The sequence below is a fragment of the Ylistrum balloti genome, unplaced genomic scaffold, assembly GCF_031769215.1.
Source record: "Ylistrum balloti isolate Yb309-2 unplaced genomic scaffold, AGI_CSIRO_Ybal_v1 Utg369652, whole genome shotgun sequence".
NCBI classification, from domain to species: Eukaryota; Metazoa; Mollusca; class Bivalvia; order Pectinida; family Pectinidae; genus Ylistrum; species Ylistrum balloti.
The window spans coordinates 146,078-164,394 of NW_026781907.1; the positions used below are offsets into that span (position 1 = coordinate 146,078).

The 18,317-nt window shown below is 37.6% G+C and overlaps 2 protein-coding genes across 2 annotated transcripts; one reads left to right on the top strand and one right to left on the bottom strand.

The window, feature by feature from the left end:
- The first annotated feature begins 952 nt into the window (after positions 1-952).
- Positions 953-11,445, top strand: LOC132556937 (mRNA export factor-like). The gene is made up of 10 exons (XM_060221394.1): positions 953-1,057; positions 2,254-2,349; positions 5,059-5,151; positions 5,801-5,887; positions 6,569-6,655; positions 7,969-8,040; positions 8,314-8,421; positions 8,951-9,130; positions 10,086-10,280; positions 10,525-11,445. Exons 1-10 carry the CDS (start codon positions 983-985, stop codon positions 10,612-10,614), a joined length of 1,083 nt encoding a protein of 360 aa, XP_060077377.1. The 5' UTR covers positions 953-982; the 3' UTR covers positions 10,615-11,445.
- A 595-nt stretch (positions 11,446-12,040) lies between these two features.
- LOC132557306 (regucalcin-like) lies at positions 12,041-14,856 on the bottom strand. Its single transcript, XM_060221796.1, has 5 exons — positions 14,700-14,856; positions 14,122-14,304; positions 13,685-13,900; positions 12,808-12,951; positions 12,041-12,246 (listed from the first exon to the last, which is right to left on the bottom strand). Exons 1-5 carry the CDS (start codon positions 14,854-14,856, stop codon positions 12,041-12,043), a joined length of 906 nt encoding a protein of 301 aa, XP_060077779.1.
- Positions 14,857-18,317: the final 3,461 nt, after the last annotated feature.

The following is an 18,317-nucleotide window of genomic DNA, read 5'->3' on the forward strand; positions in this document are numbered from 1 at the left end:
CTGGCATACGATATTTATCATTCAACAAGTACTGATGATCTCATCTATCTAAAACACACATTATGTGTGTGACTAATTAGTGTGTTTTTTTTAGGAGAAAATATATTCAACAGAATTGGGTTGTCAGTTCTCCTTAATTTCAACCAAAAAACGTCTCAGTGACTATGCATTTAAGAAGCGTTTCCGTGATCCAGATTTAAATATCCTGATGAATGAAGTCGCAATCATTTCTCTTCATAGTTCGTGCAAGGGTAAGTCTTTCGCGTTTACAACTTGTCGAGGGAAGGATAAAAAAAGTAAGACGTTTTTGAAGTTATCGATCATCTGTTAAGTGACCAGTACATGTGGGTCATTCATTTAGATATGCTGAACAACATTGCATTACTTTTTACCTGTGACAGCTTTGCTGTTGTTCTCGACAGTTAAATTACTGAGAATGGAATTTCCCTTTTCTATTTCAGTCTCGGGGGCCCATTCTCGTGCTTTAAAGATTTAATTGGTTTATAAATATGATAATTTATTTTTGACCATTCTTGTCTTTTAAATGTTAAATCATTGTATATCAAATAGAGTAACATGACTATGGCGTCACTTTATCGTGAGAATAGAATAAAATCGATCTTTTGTCGCAATGGTGCAACAGTGATGCGAACGTGTGCCAAAACCAGTATGATCACTGGATAAGACTGGTTTTAGCCGAATCAGTGTCTCTGTGACTCATATTCCATTACGACATTCTTTGTCACATTCTGTAGCATATATTAGATGTATCTAAATTGATAGTTTAATGTACAACATCCTTAAATGTGGACGATAACGTATATTCAGAAGAGTTCTGGTGAAGGCTAGCCTATCCAGCCGAAACATGTAAACCAGTATCTGGATTCAGTGGTTTTATTATTGATATCCCATCTCTTATGTCATTTGTATATTCAGAAGGTTTTGTTTGCAGATATTGGCTCTGAGTGTGTAAACCTGAAAAATGAGCATATTTGGATCAAATAATTCGTTTGGCAATACAGCCTCCCCGAATGCTAATGCGATGAAAGATATTGAGGTAAGTATATATGAAGGTATCAGGATTAAAGGCAGAAAAAAATTACAATAAAACAACGGCATATGCAGGTCCAGTACAACCAATCTGTTGATAGACGTGTGTTAGCTGTATCGACCTAGCTCAAATAGCTTAATTGAGTCCATATTTTTTTAATTTTTAGATTTATGGAAACAGAATAAAGTCACAAATTTTATTATGTTTTAAGGTCACTACAGCTAGTAAAGGTCTTTTAAGATATATATATTATGCAATTCAGCAGGTTGTACTAGACCTTATAGGGATCACAGACCTGGTGGGGATCACAGACCTTATAGGGATCACAGAACTTTTAGGGATCACAGACCTTGTAGGGATCACAGACCTTATAGGGATCACAGAACTTATAGGGATCACAGACATTGTAGGGATCACAGACCTTATAGGGATCACAGAACTTATAGGGATCACAGACCTGGTGGGGATCACAGACCTTATAGGGATCACAGAACTTATAGGGATCACAGACCTTGTAGGGATCACAGACCTTATAGGGATCTGAGCTTGTAGGGATCACAGACCTTATAGGGATCACAGAACTTATAGGGATCTGACCTTGTAGGGATCACAGACATTGTAGGGATCACAGACCTTATAGGGATCTGACCTTGTAGGGATCACAGACCTTGTAGGGATCACAGACCTTATAGGGATCACAGAACTTATAGGGATCACAGACCTTGTAGGGATCACAGACCTTATAGGGATCACAGAACTTGTAGGGATCACAGACCTTGTAGGGATCACAGAACTTATAGGGATCACAGACCTTGTAGGGATCACAGACCTTATAGGGATCACAGAACTTATAGGGATCACAGACTTAACGTGACATTTTATGCTTTTGACCTTCCTACAGTGGTAAATTTATTTTTATATGGTTTTATCTTGTCCATGAATTAAAAAAGCAAAGATCTATACACTTATGTTCATCACACTTTTAAGATCTTAAGTTATGTCTCATTTTGGGAGGAAATCTGATTACAATTATGCATACCATAAAAAAACACTGAAGCATTCATACCCATCTTTATGTGTAGTGTAACTTTTCATGTCATATTTAAAACCAGATCCTGGCTGCCTTGTTTAAAGCCAAACACAGTATATTTGTCTCTTTTTCTCCATTATGAAGAAGAAAAACTCTGCCATTGATTTTACAGGTGGCGTCTCCTCCTGATGACAGTGTTAGCTGTCTTAAGTTCAGCCCTGGAACCATGACCCAGACTTTCCTGGTAGCGGGAAGCTGGGATAACAACGTAAGGAAGTGAAGATTAATAGTTTGTTGTTTCAGAATAAGTTACAATTCAAAATTCCTCTCACAACTTGCAGTAATTTTTATTGTTCAGTTTTTCAGAACTAAATGGCATGATCTTTTTTTTTTGTTTTTTGTTTTTTTGTAAATCGTGAAAGAAAGGATTCTAGATTATCATATTAGATGTCAGTTAAGGTTTCTTGTTTTGTAACTGTGCATTATTACTGTAGTTTGTTAGTTATGAGGTAAGGAATACATGTACTATTGAAATGTACGCTCCCTTTTGTATAAATGAAGAAATAACAGATTTTTTCTGACTTGATGTTACTGGGATTAGCACTATACATTTGGAGGTCTAGCATTTCATCTCGGAGGTTTACTGGGATTAGCAGTATATATTTGGAGGTCTAGCACTTCATCGCAGAGGTTTACTGGGATTAGCACTATACATTTGGAGGTCTAGCACTTCATCTCGGAGGTTTACTGGGATTAGCAGTATACATTTGGAGGTCTAGCACTTCATCTCGGAGGTTTACTGGGATTAGCAGTATACATGTGGAGGTCTAGCACTTCATCTCAGAGGTTTACTGGGATTAGCGGTATACATGTGGAGGTCTAGCACTTCATCTCGGAGGTTTACTGGGATTAGCGGTATACATGTGGATGTCTAGCATTTCATCTCGGAGGTTTACTGGGATTAGCAGTATACATTTGGAGGTCTAGCACTTCATCTCGGAGGTTTACTGGGATTAGCGGTATACATGTGGAGGTCTAGCACTTCATCTCGGAGGTTTACTGGGATTAGCAGTATACATGTTGAGGTCTAGCACTTCATCTCGGAGGTTTACTGGGATTAGCGGTATACATGTGGAGGTCTAGCACTTCATCTCGGAGGTTTACTGGGATTAGCGGTATACATGTGGAGGTCTAGCACTTCATCTCGGAGGTTTACTGGGATTAGCGGTATACATGTGGAGGTCTAGCACTTCATCTCGGAGGTTTACTGGGATTAGCGGTATACATGTGGAGGTCTAGCACTTCATCTCGGAGGTTTACTGGGATTAGCAGTATACATTTGGAGGTCTAGCATTTCATCTCGGAGGTTTACTGGGATTAGCAGTATACATGTGGAGGTCTAGCATTTCATCTCGGAGGTTTACTGGGATTAGCGGTATACATGTGGAGGTCTAGCACTTCATCTCGGAGGTTTACTGGGATTAGCGGTATACATGTGGAGGTCTAGCACTTCATCTCGGAGGTTTACTGGGATTAGCGGTATACATGTGGAGGTCTAGCACTTCATCTCGGAGGTTTACTGGGATTAGCGGTATACATGTGGAGGTCTAGCACTTCATCTCGGAGGTTTACTGGGATTAGCGGTATACATGTGGAGGTCTAGCACTTCATCTCGGAGGTTTACTGGGATTAGCAGTATACATTTGGAGGTCTAGCATTTCATCTCGGAGGTTTACTGGGATTAGCAGTATACATGTGGAGGTCTAGCATTTCATCTCGGAGGTTTACTGGGATTAGCGGTATACATGTGGAGGTCTAGCATTTCATCTCGGAGGTTTACTGGGATTAGCGGTATACATGTGGAGGTCTAGCACTTCATCTTCCTGGTTGTATCTTAATTCATTATGAAAAGACCAAACTTTGGATTAATGATAATGCAGTAAACATTGCTTGGTGTGATTTGTTTAGTTCACTTGATAGTAATACTAATGTTCAGTACACGAGTGTCATTATATGGTAGTTATTGGGTATAGTGCTGAACAGATTATTCAGGTTCTGTAGTTTCTGACTTTTCATATCTGTAGTTTTGATTTGTCATTAGATTTGGTGTTCAGAGGTCGTAGTCAATATATCTGTTGTGTTGGTCTGTCATTAGATTTGGTGTTCAGAGGTCGTAGTCAGTATATCTGTTGTGTTGGTCTGTCATTAGATTTGGTGTTCAGAGGTCGTAGTCAGTATATCTGTAGTGTTGGTCTGTCATTAGATTTGGTGTTCAGAGGTCATAGTCAGTATATCTGTAGTGTTGGTCTGTCATTAGATTTGGTGTTCAGAGGTCGTAGTCAGTATATCTGTAGTGTTGGTCTGTCATTAGATTTGGTGTTCAGAGGTCGTAGTCAGTATATCTGTAGTGTTGGTCTGTCATTAGATTTGGTGTTCAGAGGTCGTAGTCAGTATATCTGTAGTGTTGGTCTGTCATTAGATTTGGTGTTCAGAGGTCGTAGTCAGTATATCTGTAGTGTTGGTCTGTCATTAGATTTGGTGTTCAGAGGTCGTAGTCAGTATATCTGTAGTGTTGGTCTGTCATTAGATTTGGTGTTCAGAGGTCGTAGTCAGTATATCTGTAGTGTTGGTCTGTCATTAGATTTGGTGTTCAGAGGTCGTAGTCAATATATCTGTAGTGTTGGTCTGTCATTAGATTTGGTGTTCAGAGGTCGTAGTCAATATATCTGTAGTGTTGGTCTGTCATTAGATTTGTCGACATGTTTTTTGTGTGTTTTTTCATGCCCCAAAGTTACTTCTGTAGCTTCATTCTGATGTTTCTGTGATTTTTGTTTACAGTTAGAATGAATGTTTGGAGTCTTCAGTTGAAATTTCTGTGACCTGGTTTTTCATTTGAAGTGGTGTCTGAAGGTCAGAGTTGTTATCTCTTTTTTTTTAATGTTCCTCATGTTGTGAGATCATTTTGTTGTTTTTATAGATTCGGTGTTGGGAGGTACAACAGACAGGTCAGACAGTCCCTAAAGCTCAGCAAACACACCAGGGACCAATCCTTGACTGTGACTGGAGTGATGTAAGCACACCTTTCAAACACAAAATACTGAGATTTTCAGATCAGCACAAAATTTCAGATTAGAAGACTGAAGTCTGCCGTTTTCATTAATCAAACGCTCTTGTAATGATAAATTTTATATACATATTATGCTGAGGAAACAACCTCTTACCAAACATGAAAATTGTGACTCTATCATATAATACTATCCATTGCTATGCTAAGTTCTGATTCTTCCAATGATATAATTTCCAGGCTGTAGTTTTTAATCAGATAACATATCTCGGTGAAACATTTAGCTTATTTTCATGCACAATGCACGGGGCTAAGTCATATCTGTTTTTAGATAAGAAGTGAAATCCATAGATATGTCTCTGTATTAGGTCGGTTTTATCGACAGCACTTTCCAAATGTTCAGCTTCACTGTAATATCATAATTGTATTCTTAAAGTTGAACAAGAAAACTAGAAGAGGGACTTGTAATAGTTTAATCCTCAAAATGTCTAGCTCACATTATAGAATGTTTTGGATGCATCACTGAACATCACTGAAATTATTTGTCGGCATAACTTGTTCATATTCTTTGTCAAATTTACAATTATAAAGTTAGATTGATATTAGTTTTCACTTCTGGTTTGTTTGATATTGATTCAATTTAAATGGTTTACAGGATGGGACCAAAGTTTTCACAGCCTCGTGTGACAAGACAGCTAAAATGTGGGATTTAAATAGTAACCAGGCCATACAGATTGCACAAGTAAGATGGTTATCTCCAGGAAAAATTTTTTCTCTAACCTTTATAGTAATCAGGGCAATGTAGATTGCACGAGTAAGATGATTGTCTATACAAAATACTTTTTTCTCTACGATTTATTAAATGGAACATATTCCATAGCTTTTGCCTCTGATAGTGTTTTAACTGTTACCAGACACCTTCTAATCTTCTTTTGACAGTTGTTGTCATTTTTCTTTAAGCATATCTTTATTTCTAATTCATTTAAAAAGTTGGAAACATTTTTTTTTAAGTTTCATGTGAAGTTCCCCTAGATCCAATATGGTGACCTTTTATGTGTTGATGGGCTGTTAAGATAGTATTAATCATAGATCCCATGTTGTGAACAAACAGTCTTGAAAGTGACCCTGATAACTTGGAGTTCCTTATTGTCATTAGATTTTACAATGTCACAATAAAGAACAATATCGAACACAAACTTCCCATAAAGGTTGGTCAATTACAAGTATTTTGACTTGAAGATGGAAGAGAGATTGTTGTTGTTGAATAATTCTAACTGAAGGGAAAAGTTTGGTATTCATAAAGTGGATGATTACAGATTAATCAATTTGTGTTCTATACATGAACCAAAGCAACACTCACAGATTGGAAAGATCAAAACAGAAAAAGACATCTTATTTAAACTAAGGTGATGTTTTGTTGCAGCATGATGCCCCAATCAAGACTATTCATCACATCAAGGCACCCAACTACAGCTGTGTAATGACAGGAAGCTGGGACAAGACACTTAAGGTAAAACACCCAACTACAGCTGTGTAATGACAGGAAACTGAGACAAGACACTTAAGGTAAAACACCCAACTACAGCTGTGTAATGACAGGAAACTGAGACAAGACACTTAAGGTAAAACACCCAACTACAGCTGTGTAATGACAGGAAGCTGAGACAAGACACTTAAGGTTAAACACTTAATTGCAGCTGTGTAGTGACAGGAAACTGAGACAAGACACTTAAAGTAAAACACCCAACTACAGCTGTGTAATGAAAGGAAGCTGGGACAAGACACTTAAGGTTAAACACCTAATTACAGCTGTGTAATGACAGGAAGCTGGGACAAGACACTTAAGGTTAAACACCTAATTGCAGCTGTGTTATGACAGGAAGCTGGGACAAGACACTTCAGGTTAAACACCTAATTGCATCTGTGTAATGACAGGAAGCTAGGACAAGACACTAAAGGTAAAACACCAAATTACAGCTGTGTAATGACAGGAAGCTGGGACAAGACAATTAAGGTTAAACACCTAATTGCAGCTGTGTAATGACAGGAAGCTGGGACAAGACACTTAAGGTTAAACACCTAATTGCAGCTGTGTAATGACAGGAAGCTGGTACAAGACACTTAAGGTTAAACACCTAATTGCAGCTGTGTAATGACAGGAAGCTGGGACAAGACACTTCAGGTTAAACACCTAATTGCATCTGTGTAATGACAGGAAGCTAGGACAAGACACTTAAGGTTAAACACCTAATTGCAGCTGTGTAATGACAGGAAGCTGGGACAAGACACTTAAGGTTAAACACCTAATTACAGCTGTGTAATGACAGGAAGCTGGGACAAGACACTTAAGGTTAAACACCTAATTGCAGCTGTGTAATGACAGGAAGCTGGGACAAGACACTTCAGGTTAAACACCTAATTGCATCTGTGTAATGACAGGAAGCTAGGACAAGACACTTAAGGTTAAACACCTAATTGCAGCTGTGTAATGACAGGAAGCTGGGACAAGACACTTAAGGTTAAACACCTAATTGCAGCTGTGTAATGACTGGAAGCTGGGACATGACACTTAAGGTTAAACACCTAATTGCAGCTGTGTAATGACAGGAAGCTGGGGCAAGACACTTAAGGTGAAAGACACATGACAGTTTACTCCTATTGACTCGATACAGCCGTATCATTGTTGCTCCTACTGTTTTGGGACACATGACAACCTACTCCTATTGACTCTATATAGCTGTATCATTGTTGCTCCTACAGTTTTGGGACACAGGACAACCAGCTCCTATTCATTCTATAAAACTATTATTATTGCTCCTACAGTTTTGGGACACTCGACAGCCTACTCCCATCGATTCCATACAGCTGCCAGAGAGGTGCTACTGTGCTGATGTTGTAAGTTTTTGTAATCACTTTCTAGAACTTCATTGAATAGAGAAAGAAAACATTAGATTTACACTGTTGGCTTTTACATACTTTACTGTGTTTGGTTTTTTTGATCAGTTGATTACAGTAAAATATTACTGAACAGTTACAGGCTTATCATGATGATAAAAATGGTCCTTTACTGTGAAGTGTTTACCATTTCATCAATAGTAGGAAGGAAGAATTGACTGGAACAGATAAAGATTTATACATAAAATGTTTAAACTTGTAATTGTTTAACAGAAATACCCAATGGCTGTAGTGGGAACTGCTGAGAGAAGGCTTATTGTTTACCAGCTAGAGAACAGACCACAGGAATTCAGTCGCATTGAGTCACCCCTCAAATTCCAGGTAATTCCTCCCCAGATAGTGAAAACTGAAGTGTTTCTGTTATCTCATGGTTTATGTTAAGGAGCTGTAATTTCTTAGTAGAACTTTGGAGTACTCAACCTCAGTTGAAGACACGGGGTGTGTTGAAGGTTTGATCTCTACTTTTTGTGATTTGTGTTTATCAGGAAGCTGAGTGCACAGACTCTATTGTGGGTGTGTTCTGGGGCCAGACACTGTTCCTCAATTGCTTTGCATGGCATGTAATGGGTCTCCAGTATGTTGTTCATTGAAATAACCACCGGCAAATACAAAGGGAGATCACCTGAAAATGACCTTAGCTGTTGATGGGGCAGTAAACACAGCCAACAAGTGGTAAATCTGTCCCTCCTTGTCCTTAATAAGTCCGAGATAGGCTTTCCATATAGCTCTATTCTACTGATATGTAAAATCTATTATCATCAGAATTTACAGGTGCTGTCAGGTCTGGAGAAAAGTTCAACTTAATCATGGGGCATATCTGTTATGTATGATATCAAAATTATTTTTCCAGCATCGTTGCTTAAGTATTTTTGCGGATAAGAAAACAAATGCTCCAACAGGCTTTGCCTTGGGGAGTATTGAAGGAAGAGTAGCAATTCATTACATCAACCCGACCAGTCCGAAGGATAACTTCACGTTTAAATGTCACCGTTCCAATGGTACCACCAACGGCATGCAGGACATTTACACGGTAAGCTTTCATCATATACAGCACCACCAACAGCATGACATTTACACAGTATGCAGGTGATTTACACAGTATACATGACCTTTACACAGTATACAGGATCTTTACACAGTATGCAGGTCATTTACACAGTATACAGGTCATTTACACAGTATACAGGTCCTTTACACAGTATGCAGGTCATTTACACAGTATACAGGTCATTTACACAGTATGCAGGACATTTACACAGTATACAGGACATTTACACAGTATACAGGTCATTTACACAGTATACAGGACATTTACACAGTATACAGGACATATACACAGTATGCAGGTCCTTTACACAGTATACAGGACATATACACAGTATGCAGGTCCTTTACACAGTATACAGGACATATACACAGTATGCAGGTCCTTTACACAGTATACAGGACTTTTACACAGTATACAGGACCTTTACACAGTATGCAGGACTTTTACACAGTATGCAGGTCATATACACAGTATACAGGACTTACACAGTATACAGGACTTTTACACAGTATACAGGACCTTTACACAGTATGCAGGTCATTTACAGCAAAGTTTGTTTTCCCATGAGGGATTTTGTTTGGAGTAGTTTTCAAGGATGGAATAATTTAGAAAAATAGCTACTGGAAAATAAAATTGCTATGAAAATTCATTGTTTTATGAATTCAGCGAAACCATACTTCATTTTGAATTCAAACGTATTGAAAAAAATTGATCTTAACAATAATTGTACTTCATGTTCAAAGGAATTAGCTGAAATATATATTGACAGGGCTGTTTGTACTATGAACTCAAATAAAGAGCTTTCATACAGATTTCTAGTTTAACATCTTACTTTCAAGTTTTCTGCAGAAGCCTCTTTCTTGAATGTTTGGATATTTTACAGGAGTACCGTTCTGATGTTGTTGGCTTTTCTATTGAATAAAACTTGTCTTTTCAGGTAAATGACATTTCTTTTCATCCTACCCATGGAACCCTAGCAACCGTTGGCTCAGATTGTCGATTCAGTTTCTGGGACAAAGATGCTCGCACAAAACTCAAGACGTCAGAGCAGTTTGATCAACCATTAACAGCCTGTAACTTCAATGCACAGGGGAACGTGTTTGCCTACGCAACAAGTTATGACTGGTCCAAGGTACTGCTCTGCATACTCCCAAGTTTCTTTAATCCAAGGACATAACTATATTTGCACTAATTTATTGCAAAATACTGGTAACTTACCTTTTAGTTGCCAAAATGTATATATTTATCTTCAAGTATGTCAAATCCTTCATTGATATCATTTATACAATGATATTGAAAACAATCTGTTTGTTTATTATTGTTGACTAATATTGTTTATTGATTTGTTGATTTATGTGTTGTGTGTTTACCATCAGGGCCATGAGGGATTTGACCCTCAGAAGAAACCTCACATCTTTCTGCGACCTGGATTTGATGACCTCAAGCCAAGCATGAAGAAGACATAAGCAGTCTTTGATGCAAAAATTGACATTTTGATAAGGATTTCATCTTCCAACTTTACAAAATGTTGGGTTGACATTTGAATGAACTAGGATTTGTGTATATGAAATACAGATTTGCTTGTTAATCATGATACAGTGAGCACCTGTTCTGCATTATTTGTGTAGAAAGTTCTCAACCTTATACACAGTAACTGTGAAAATACATTACCTATCTTGGAAGACATTTTGTTTGTACAATAGCTGCTTGATATCTGATTTTTTGATACTTCAATGTATGATACCGTTTACAACCATTATTAGATTCAGAGATTCACTTGTTATGTGATGTTAAACTGTATTGTAAATCTCTGTAAATACTTCTTCACTGACATCACAACCGTTACCCTCCACATCTTCGTTACAAAGCAGTCTTATTGTCACAAAAATTTAAACCATCCTATTCAATTTATCAACTTGTGAAGATCTATTGGTTGAAGTGACTTCAATGAATCAGTTTTTTTGTTCAAAAACTTTATTTCATCATTAATAATGCCTTAACAAGCATTAATTTGCCATAAACAACCCCCATCCTTGTAAATTACCAGCACAGGTTTTTCTCATTCTAAAGCAAACCATGATACCACAGAGAATTACTGGTTAAAAATTGGGGGTGTATTTTATAATTTTTTCTGTTTAAATTTTTTTTTTTTTTGTTGATTTCAATCATGGAGTTAACACTGAATCACAAATGTTTTTGTTTTTTTCAAAGCAACTTGTACACATTTCAGCAATGTAAATATAACACAGGATACTTTATAATATCCATTGTTTTAATTAAACATTGTGACTCAATTAGTAAGTGTTGATTTGTCTATTTGTACAAACTCTCGGACAATTAAACAGGATTACCTGTCATATTAAATCATTTTGATAGTCTCTCTTGCTCAATAACATGGTTGGATAGGTTGTTTAAGACCACATTTGCGTAAGCAGTTGAAACGGTTTAACCTGCAAGAAAAGCACCCGGTTCAGATCAGAACGAGGCTTGACTGTAGAATACTTCCCAAATGCAGATTGAGGGGTCCAGCCGTACTTGTCCGAAACTAAATAGCTGAATGTCATTAGTTTTCAGAATTTCAGAGTAAGGTAGAGTCGGTCGACTCTGATATTTCTGGAAGCATTGTGCTATGAAGTATGAATGGATATTATCTTAATTTCAGTTAATTGTTTAATGATTGACTGGAAAATCTGAAACTGCATTTTGAGTTTTTTGTATATCAGGTCTAACATCTGCTACAAGTGTATACATTTATTGTGGAATAATTCCAGACCACCTGAGCCGTTTCAACTGGGTACACAAAAGCGGTCTTAGTCATCCAGATTTCATTATAATGATTCGTTACGATAAATACAATGTAAGTGAAAATCTGTGCGGTTATTCATGACATATTTAACCTTCGTATATGGTTGCAGGATAACCTTTGACCCCTAACCCTGTGACCTTGAAAACTGAACCAGACAAAGGGTATTTCTCCAGTTCCTCCTCTGAGGCGCCCTCGCGTCCACATGTCACGTACAATTCATCCAGATTTTTCCCACCAAAACAACATGACGTTGTCCGAAGTGCAGGGAATTCGATTGTTCTTAATTCTTTCCCTGTGTAAAAATAGATTAGAGATGAGAATAAAGTCCAATGACTGTCCATTTCCTTCAGCTACTTTGTGAATAGACCTATTTCTGACTCTATATATTTTCAAGCACAAATGCATTGTACAGAATTTGTAGATGTTATAATGGTGTTTTCATCTTAATCAAAATCTTGCACTTCTGTCTTTTAAAAAACTTTTATGGATAAAAATGCAACATACATATCTAAAGACCCTGATTACGTTGATTGAGTCTTAAGAAGATCCTTAAGAGTATGGTTAGGTTTAGAAATAGACACAAACAAAAAGTGCCAAAATTCAATATGGCATGGCTGCCATCTTTAAAAAAACAAGTAGGAAACTATACTAGAACTCATAATGGACAACTTCCGTAGCTTTTCAGAAATACTGGTAACAATGCTTTACGAGATAGATGGATCAGGGACGGGAAGTGATTTGAAAAACCAACCATCTATTACGTGGCTAGGCTACAGGTAAAGATAAAGAAGAGAATTTAATGAAGAGGTCTTTTTTGCCTATTAACAAATTGAAGTTATGATCAATTGCCTACCAGTCTGGGGGTCGAAGCGAACCACTTTTCCAACACTATAACAGGCCACCCAGATTTTGCCCTCTGTGTCTATGGCCATTCCGTCCGGATACCCCAGTCTGCCCAGTGTTCCCTCACCAAAGTCCACTACGGTCCTCTGGTTACCTAGTAACAAAGGATATGATACACTACACTTTGGTGATCAGTTAAGTTCCAATCATCAAGGAAACTGCTCAGATGTGCTCTGTCTAATATGCTAGTATCCTTATTTATTTGTAAAGACTAAGAATGTGGTTTATATAAAAATACATGTAAACTATGGAGTCAATCACTTGAAAAATGAAGTTGGAAAAAACTTGGTTTGACACAAATGAACATACTTATCCACCTTTTTTTTGCCATCGTCATTGTCCACGCGTACGATTAAGCGGAAGAGTCCACTTATAAATAGGGGAAGTCATTTGAATTTCGCGGATAACAACAAACGGTCGGAGACATGTAGTCGTTAATCGCAATCCACGGGCCTTAACAAACGGTGAAATCCTAGTCAACGTTATTGGTACATTCTACAACAGCTACCATCAGCAATGAACATTTGGGAGATTTTTTTAGAACATATTTTTGGACACATTTATATGAATTTTCGGGATCATTTGTATGTTTCCTGACAACAACTGTTATAAAATCGAACCTTGGGATATTTATGTATGAATATTCGGGGTCAATGGTTTAAACATTGTGACACATCTGTATAGGTTTGTATGACTACTCAGGGTCAATGGGTTAAACATTTGGACACACCTGTATACGTTTGTATGACTACTCAGGGTCAGTTATACACATTTTATATATGATAGACAATATGAGTGGTATTTCAACTCTTTGAAGTTGTACCTACTGATGTTGCCCGTCTCGATATCATAGTCAAATCCATACACCTTCCTGGGCAGCGAGTCAATATAATACATGGTACGGTTATCTTCTGTCCACGCCAGACCGTTAGAGATGTCGATCTTATCAACACAACTCACTAGTTGTCCATCCAAACCAAGGCAGAACAGCACACCCTTCTCCCTCTCGGGATTGGCAGGCACAGTCTCATGCCCCATCGTTCCTACCGTGTGAAATACGAGGAAGTGACAGAGCTTATTCGAAAAATATATCTCACTACTTTAGTAATTTTCTAAGAAAAGAGTAAAACCTTCAGTTATCTTACATTTCAAAACATAGTGTTACAAAATTATGCAGAATTTTCGGAAATTCGTTTTTATTGAAAGTTCCTTTCAGTAAACGTGTTCTGATAACCAGTTTTTCATAGAATGCGTTCCTTGTTACCTGCCCAGAGTCTGCCGCGTGGATCACATTTGCCGTCATTGAACCTATCATTTGAGCCCTTCGGCGGCACCTCGTGTAAAGTGGTCACCTTTCCACTGTCCCAGTCAAAATGGGCCAGTTTGCGGCCCAGTCCTATTATGTAACCACCCTTTCGGCACGGTACTACCAAACTGACAGGCTCATCTGTAACACAGAAACCATGATCCATCTGTAGCTTGAAAGATGCTGCTACAACGGGGTGGGGGAGGGGGGGGGAGGGGGGATCGGGCATAGAAGATTCAACTAGGTTCATGTTTTGAAAAAAATGCCTTCAACAAGTTCTTCATCGGACCAGAAACAGCTCTGACGCATGAATGACTGGTATACAGCTGGTATACACTGTATTTACCCAATAGTAGCGTTGAAGAAAAACTGTAAAAAAACTTCGGGAAATCAATAAAATATAAGAATAGAAAATACTATCGAAACATGGACATTTTTCTCGAAACCACATTAATTCTTAAACAAAAGCTTCAATTCAATAATTAGTTAAAAAATAAAAAAAAACTCTTCTAAACTGCATCTGAATTTTAACGTACCAAAATGTTTGTCCTCCTTTTGTCCAGTGACAGCGTTCCAGCGTATGACGCCGCCATTTAATATGTCGACGTAGAGGAGGGTGCGCGTGCTGTCTTCCCAGTGGGGACCCTCTCCTGTCGTCTGGGCGCCGTCCTTGATGACAACTTCCACTGACATCTCGAGTTTTGTCTGTCAACTATAGATTGCACATGTATTATCAATACAAGCGTGAAATATTAGAGAGTCAATCTGACATAGGTGTTAGTCTTTCGTAGTTCCGAACAGTATAGGGAGCAGGTCTCTCTATCAAAGGAACCATGTTGGATATGGTCCCACTAGCTCCCTATTTTTCCTGTCTACTCTTTCTCTTCTTTTCTCGTCTGCTGAAAGACCGTAATAACGGACATAAAAATCGTTTACATTATCATTTACAAAGTTCAGAACTTCCTACAGTACAAATAACACAGCACACAAGGTATGCTATGATTTAGCGCATCAAAGAATTCCAGGAAGATTTAGATAAATAAATAATATTTTGTAAAAAAAAAATACACCAAAAACAATAGACATTTTCATTACAAATCTCCCTATGTTTGTGAAGCGAGAGCATGTGTTGAATGTGTTTACGGGATACTTCAATATGTCCATCTTAGCCTACCCTACCCGGTCACACTATGCTGAAAACAGGCAGACCAGTCGTTCTGCTACCAATTTTTAGAGACTGTTAAAAATTTACGTCAGGCGACAAAATTTGGAACCTTCCTTGCAAGGACGAATGTTCAACTAAAGTGTGAGATTGAAGCAGTTTTTAGGGAGACGTAAGAGAGTTATATAGAAAGAAGAGAAAGCTTCGATCTCAAATGTAGTCGCCTCTAACGATTATGTATTGGGGACAGCAGGCACAATTCTTACGCCCTACCCAAGACGATCTAGCACTGGAGATTTACACTGTGCAGTCGTTACATATACCAGCAAATTCGACCATAGTTGCACTCATCGCAATAAACTGTAAGCCTTGTTTGCATTTTTAAAACATTAGTTACTCGCAGCTTGCTTTAGCAAATATTCAGATCAAACAACATATTATCCTGTTATCAACAGAATCTGAATACAACATAGGACAATAACTTACCCTTGTCGGAGTGCAACGGGAAGGAATTATCGGTCTACCTCAACCACCCTCGTCCCTTATTATCTCCGAAAGGACAGCGGTCATAGATAACAACTGGCTTTAGTACACACTCCACGTCATGTGTTTAAAATGTACAGTGTCTTCCTGTGTGCTCTATTTGTACAGTTATATTGGTAACTAAACTGTAGATTACTGTGATATGAATGTACTAGAGACAGGTGGCAACACATTTAAAAAGTTGGTTACTAGAAACCGTATCTGTCATAGGTCAGCTAGAAACTCTCTGACATAAATACAATGACGTCATAGGCCAGCTAGAAACTGGTTGACATAATATGATGACGTCAGAGGGTCTAGAAACTTTCTGACATAAATAAAATGACTTTAGAAACTGGTTGACACAAATAAAATGAAACTGGTTCATAGGTCATCTGGTTAACATAAATAAAATGACGTCATAGGTCAGCTAGAAACTGGTTGAAATAAATACAATGACGTCATAGGTCAGCTAGAAACTGGTTGACATAAATACAATGACGTCATTCTCTTTACATGGGTAAGACTAAAGCTGTAAACAGTGTACTTGATTTGCAAAAATCATATTCCCTTAAAAGGAGCTTGAGACATTATCAGTAATTTCCCGAAAACCTTCTCTCTTCATAGGAGATTAAGACAGTAAAAGTTATTTGCTTGTATCACTCTTCATAGGAGCTGATGACATCAAAAGTTATTTGTTAACACCTTCTCTCTTCATAGGAGCTGATGACATCAAAACTTATTTGCTAACAAATTCTCTCTTCTGTGTTGTAGACTTTTTTTCGTAATTTTCCTACATACTTTCTCTTCGCAGGAGCTGAAGACACTTTTCGTTATTTGCAAAACTCTATTTTCTTGATATATGTTTTCGTCATACCTGAATGCCTATTCTCGTGTGAGAAGTTGTAGTGTTGTCGGAATATTCCGGTTTAGGTTTCCGTGAAGTCGATACCTTTTTTATCCAGTGTGCTGTTGCCAGTGCTGTGGTTCGTTATGCGACGAGATAGTTATTTAGTCAGCTGAGAGATAGATGTAAATAATTCACATATTGAGTAGACATCCGCCTGTTACAATCTACTATCTGAGTTTTCGATCAGATAGCAAACCATGATTTACATAAAGAAGTAGTTAATATTCACAAGCAGGTAAAAAACAGAGAGAAAAATGCATATATTTAGTTCTTATAAATCGGAAGCTCCTAATCCCTTAAATTTAATCAACAAAATCATACCAAACTGTCAACAGGATCTCAACAAGTCCAACATATATCCTCATCAGTGTATTTCACCTTGGATATAGACATACTCAACAGTAAGTACACTCCACCACAATTCACAACCATTATCCATCTACCGCATTAATCCTCTCCGAAAAGAGTATTCTCTTAACCTGAAAATGAACAAGTTTTTTCAATATGGAATAACTAAAGTTTGGTAATGTGGGTAGAAAAATTAAATGTTCTCAAGGAAGAAATGCTTTTAGGATGTTCAAGAAAAAAAGTCAAACTCGATGCAAATAGCAATTCATAGTGTGTTCCTGGTAATATTCTATAATGTTTCCATGCCTGAATATTGCCATATTGATTGGAGATGTCGTAAACTGGCGGACAAATTCATAACATGGGGTTTCAATTGATGCAGGTTGGTGAAAATTATGGCGGAGTTTTATGATCGCCATAGGGATCGATTGAATATATATATTTCTTTTTTACTAGTCAGGTTTGATGCTCGTCAATTTGCCTGTTGGTTCTGCTGTTGTATACCTTGTTCTCATTTGAGAACATGACATTATTTTTACCAAGGTTTACATGACGGGTATTGTCGATGACACAAAAGACACTTATTCTTTCGGAACACGTGGTCTTCTTTTTGTTGTACTTTTTCAGTAGTCTCCATGTAAATCTTTGTTTTGTTCATATTTTGCCCTAGTTTTATGGAATCTGAGCTCGGATTATGATTATGTTGGTGCTTTTTGACAATACTGATAATATTATTGTAATGCAGATACTGATAAAACAGTTTATATCTACATGGTTGTCATCACAGATTTTTTAAATTTGAAATATGGATTAGAAAACAGTCTCTGAACTACCAGGACTGGCCATTCATCCTTTCAAGTCGATTAAAAATGTTCATACAAGAAAACCTTGTTTTACTTTACCAATACTGATGATTATGGAGCAAACACACACTTTGGTCCGATTTTTATCAGCCTGCTTCTAGTGTTGCGAGTTTGTCAGTTGTCAATATCTTGTACGAAAATTGTTATATTAGAAACAGGTCCTTGAATATTGAATCAACTGCGACAAATTAAGACCATAGGTTGGGGATGCAATAATGTTATTATCGGGAAATGGAAAATTCACTATAGGTAAATTGAAATCATCCTGCTTCCACATTATTAACGCCTCTGTAATAACGTAGTATCATAATCCGCCTTTTGACACGCTACCGATGTTGTTCACTGTTAT

What these genes read in the sequence shown, in the direction of transcription:
- LOC132556937 (XM_060221394.1), top strand. Translation starts at nt 983, where the DNA reads ATGAGCATATTTGGATCAAATAATTCGTTTGGCAATACAGCCTCCCCG. An exon ending in TTGACTGTGACTGGAGTGAT is followed by an intron (nt 5,152 to 5,800) that starts GTAAGCACACCT and finishes AATGGTTTACAG; the next exon opens with GATGGGACCAAAGTTTTCAC. An exon ending in AGGCCATACAGATTGCACAA is followed by an intron (nt 5,888 to 6,568) that starts GTAAGATGGTTA and finishes GTTTTGTTGCAG; the next exon opens with CATGATGCCCCAATCAAGAC.
- LOC132557306 (XM_060221796.1), bottom strand. Translation starts at nt 14,856, where the DNA reads ATGTCAGTGGAAGTTGTCATCAAGGACGGCGCCCAGACGACAGGAGAG. An exon ending in TATCGAGACGGGCAACATCA is followed by an intron (nt 12,952 to 13,684) that starts GTAGGTACAACT and finishes CTTTGTTACTAG; the next exon opens with GTAACCAGAGGACCGTAGTG. An exon ending in TCGCTTCGACCCCCAGACTG is followed by an intron (nt 12,247 to 12,807) that starts GTAGGCAATTGA and finishes ATTTTTACACAG; the next exon opens with GGAAAGAATTAAGAACAATC.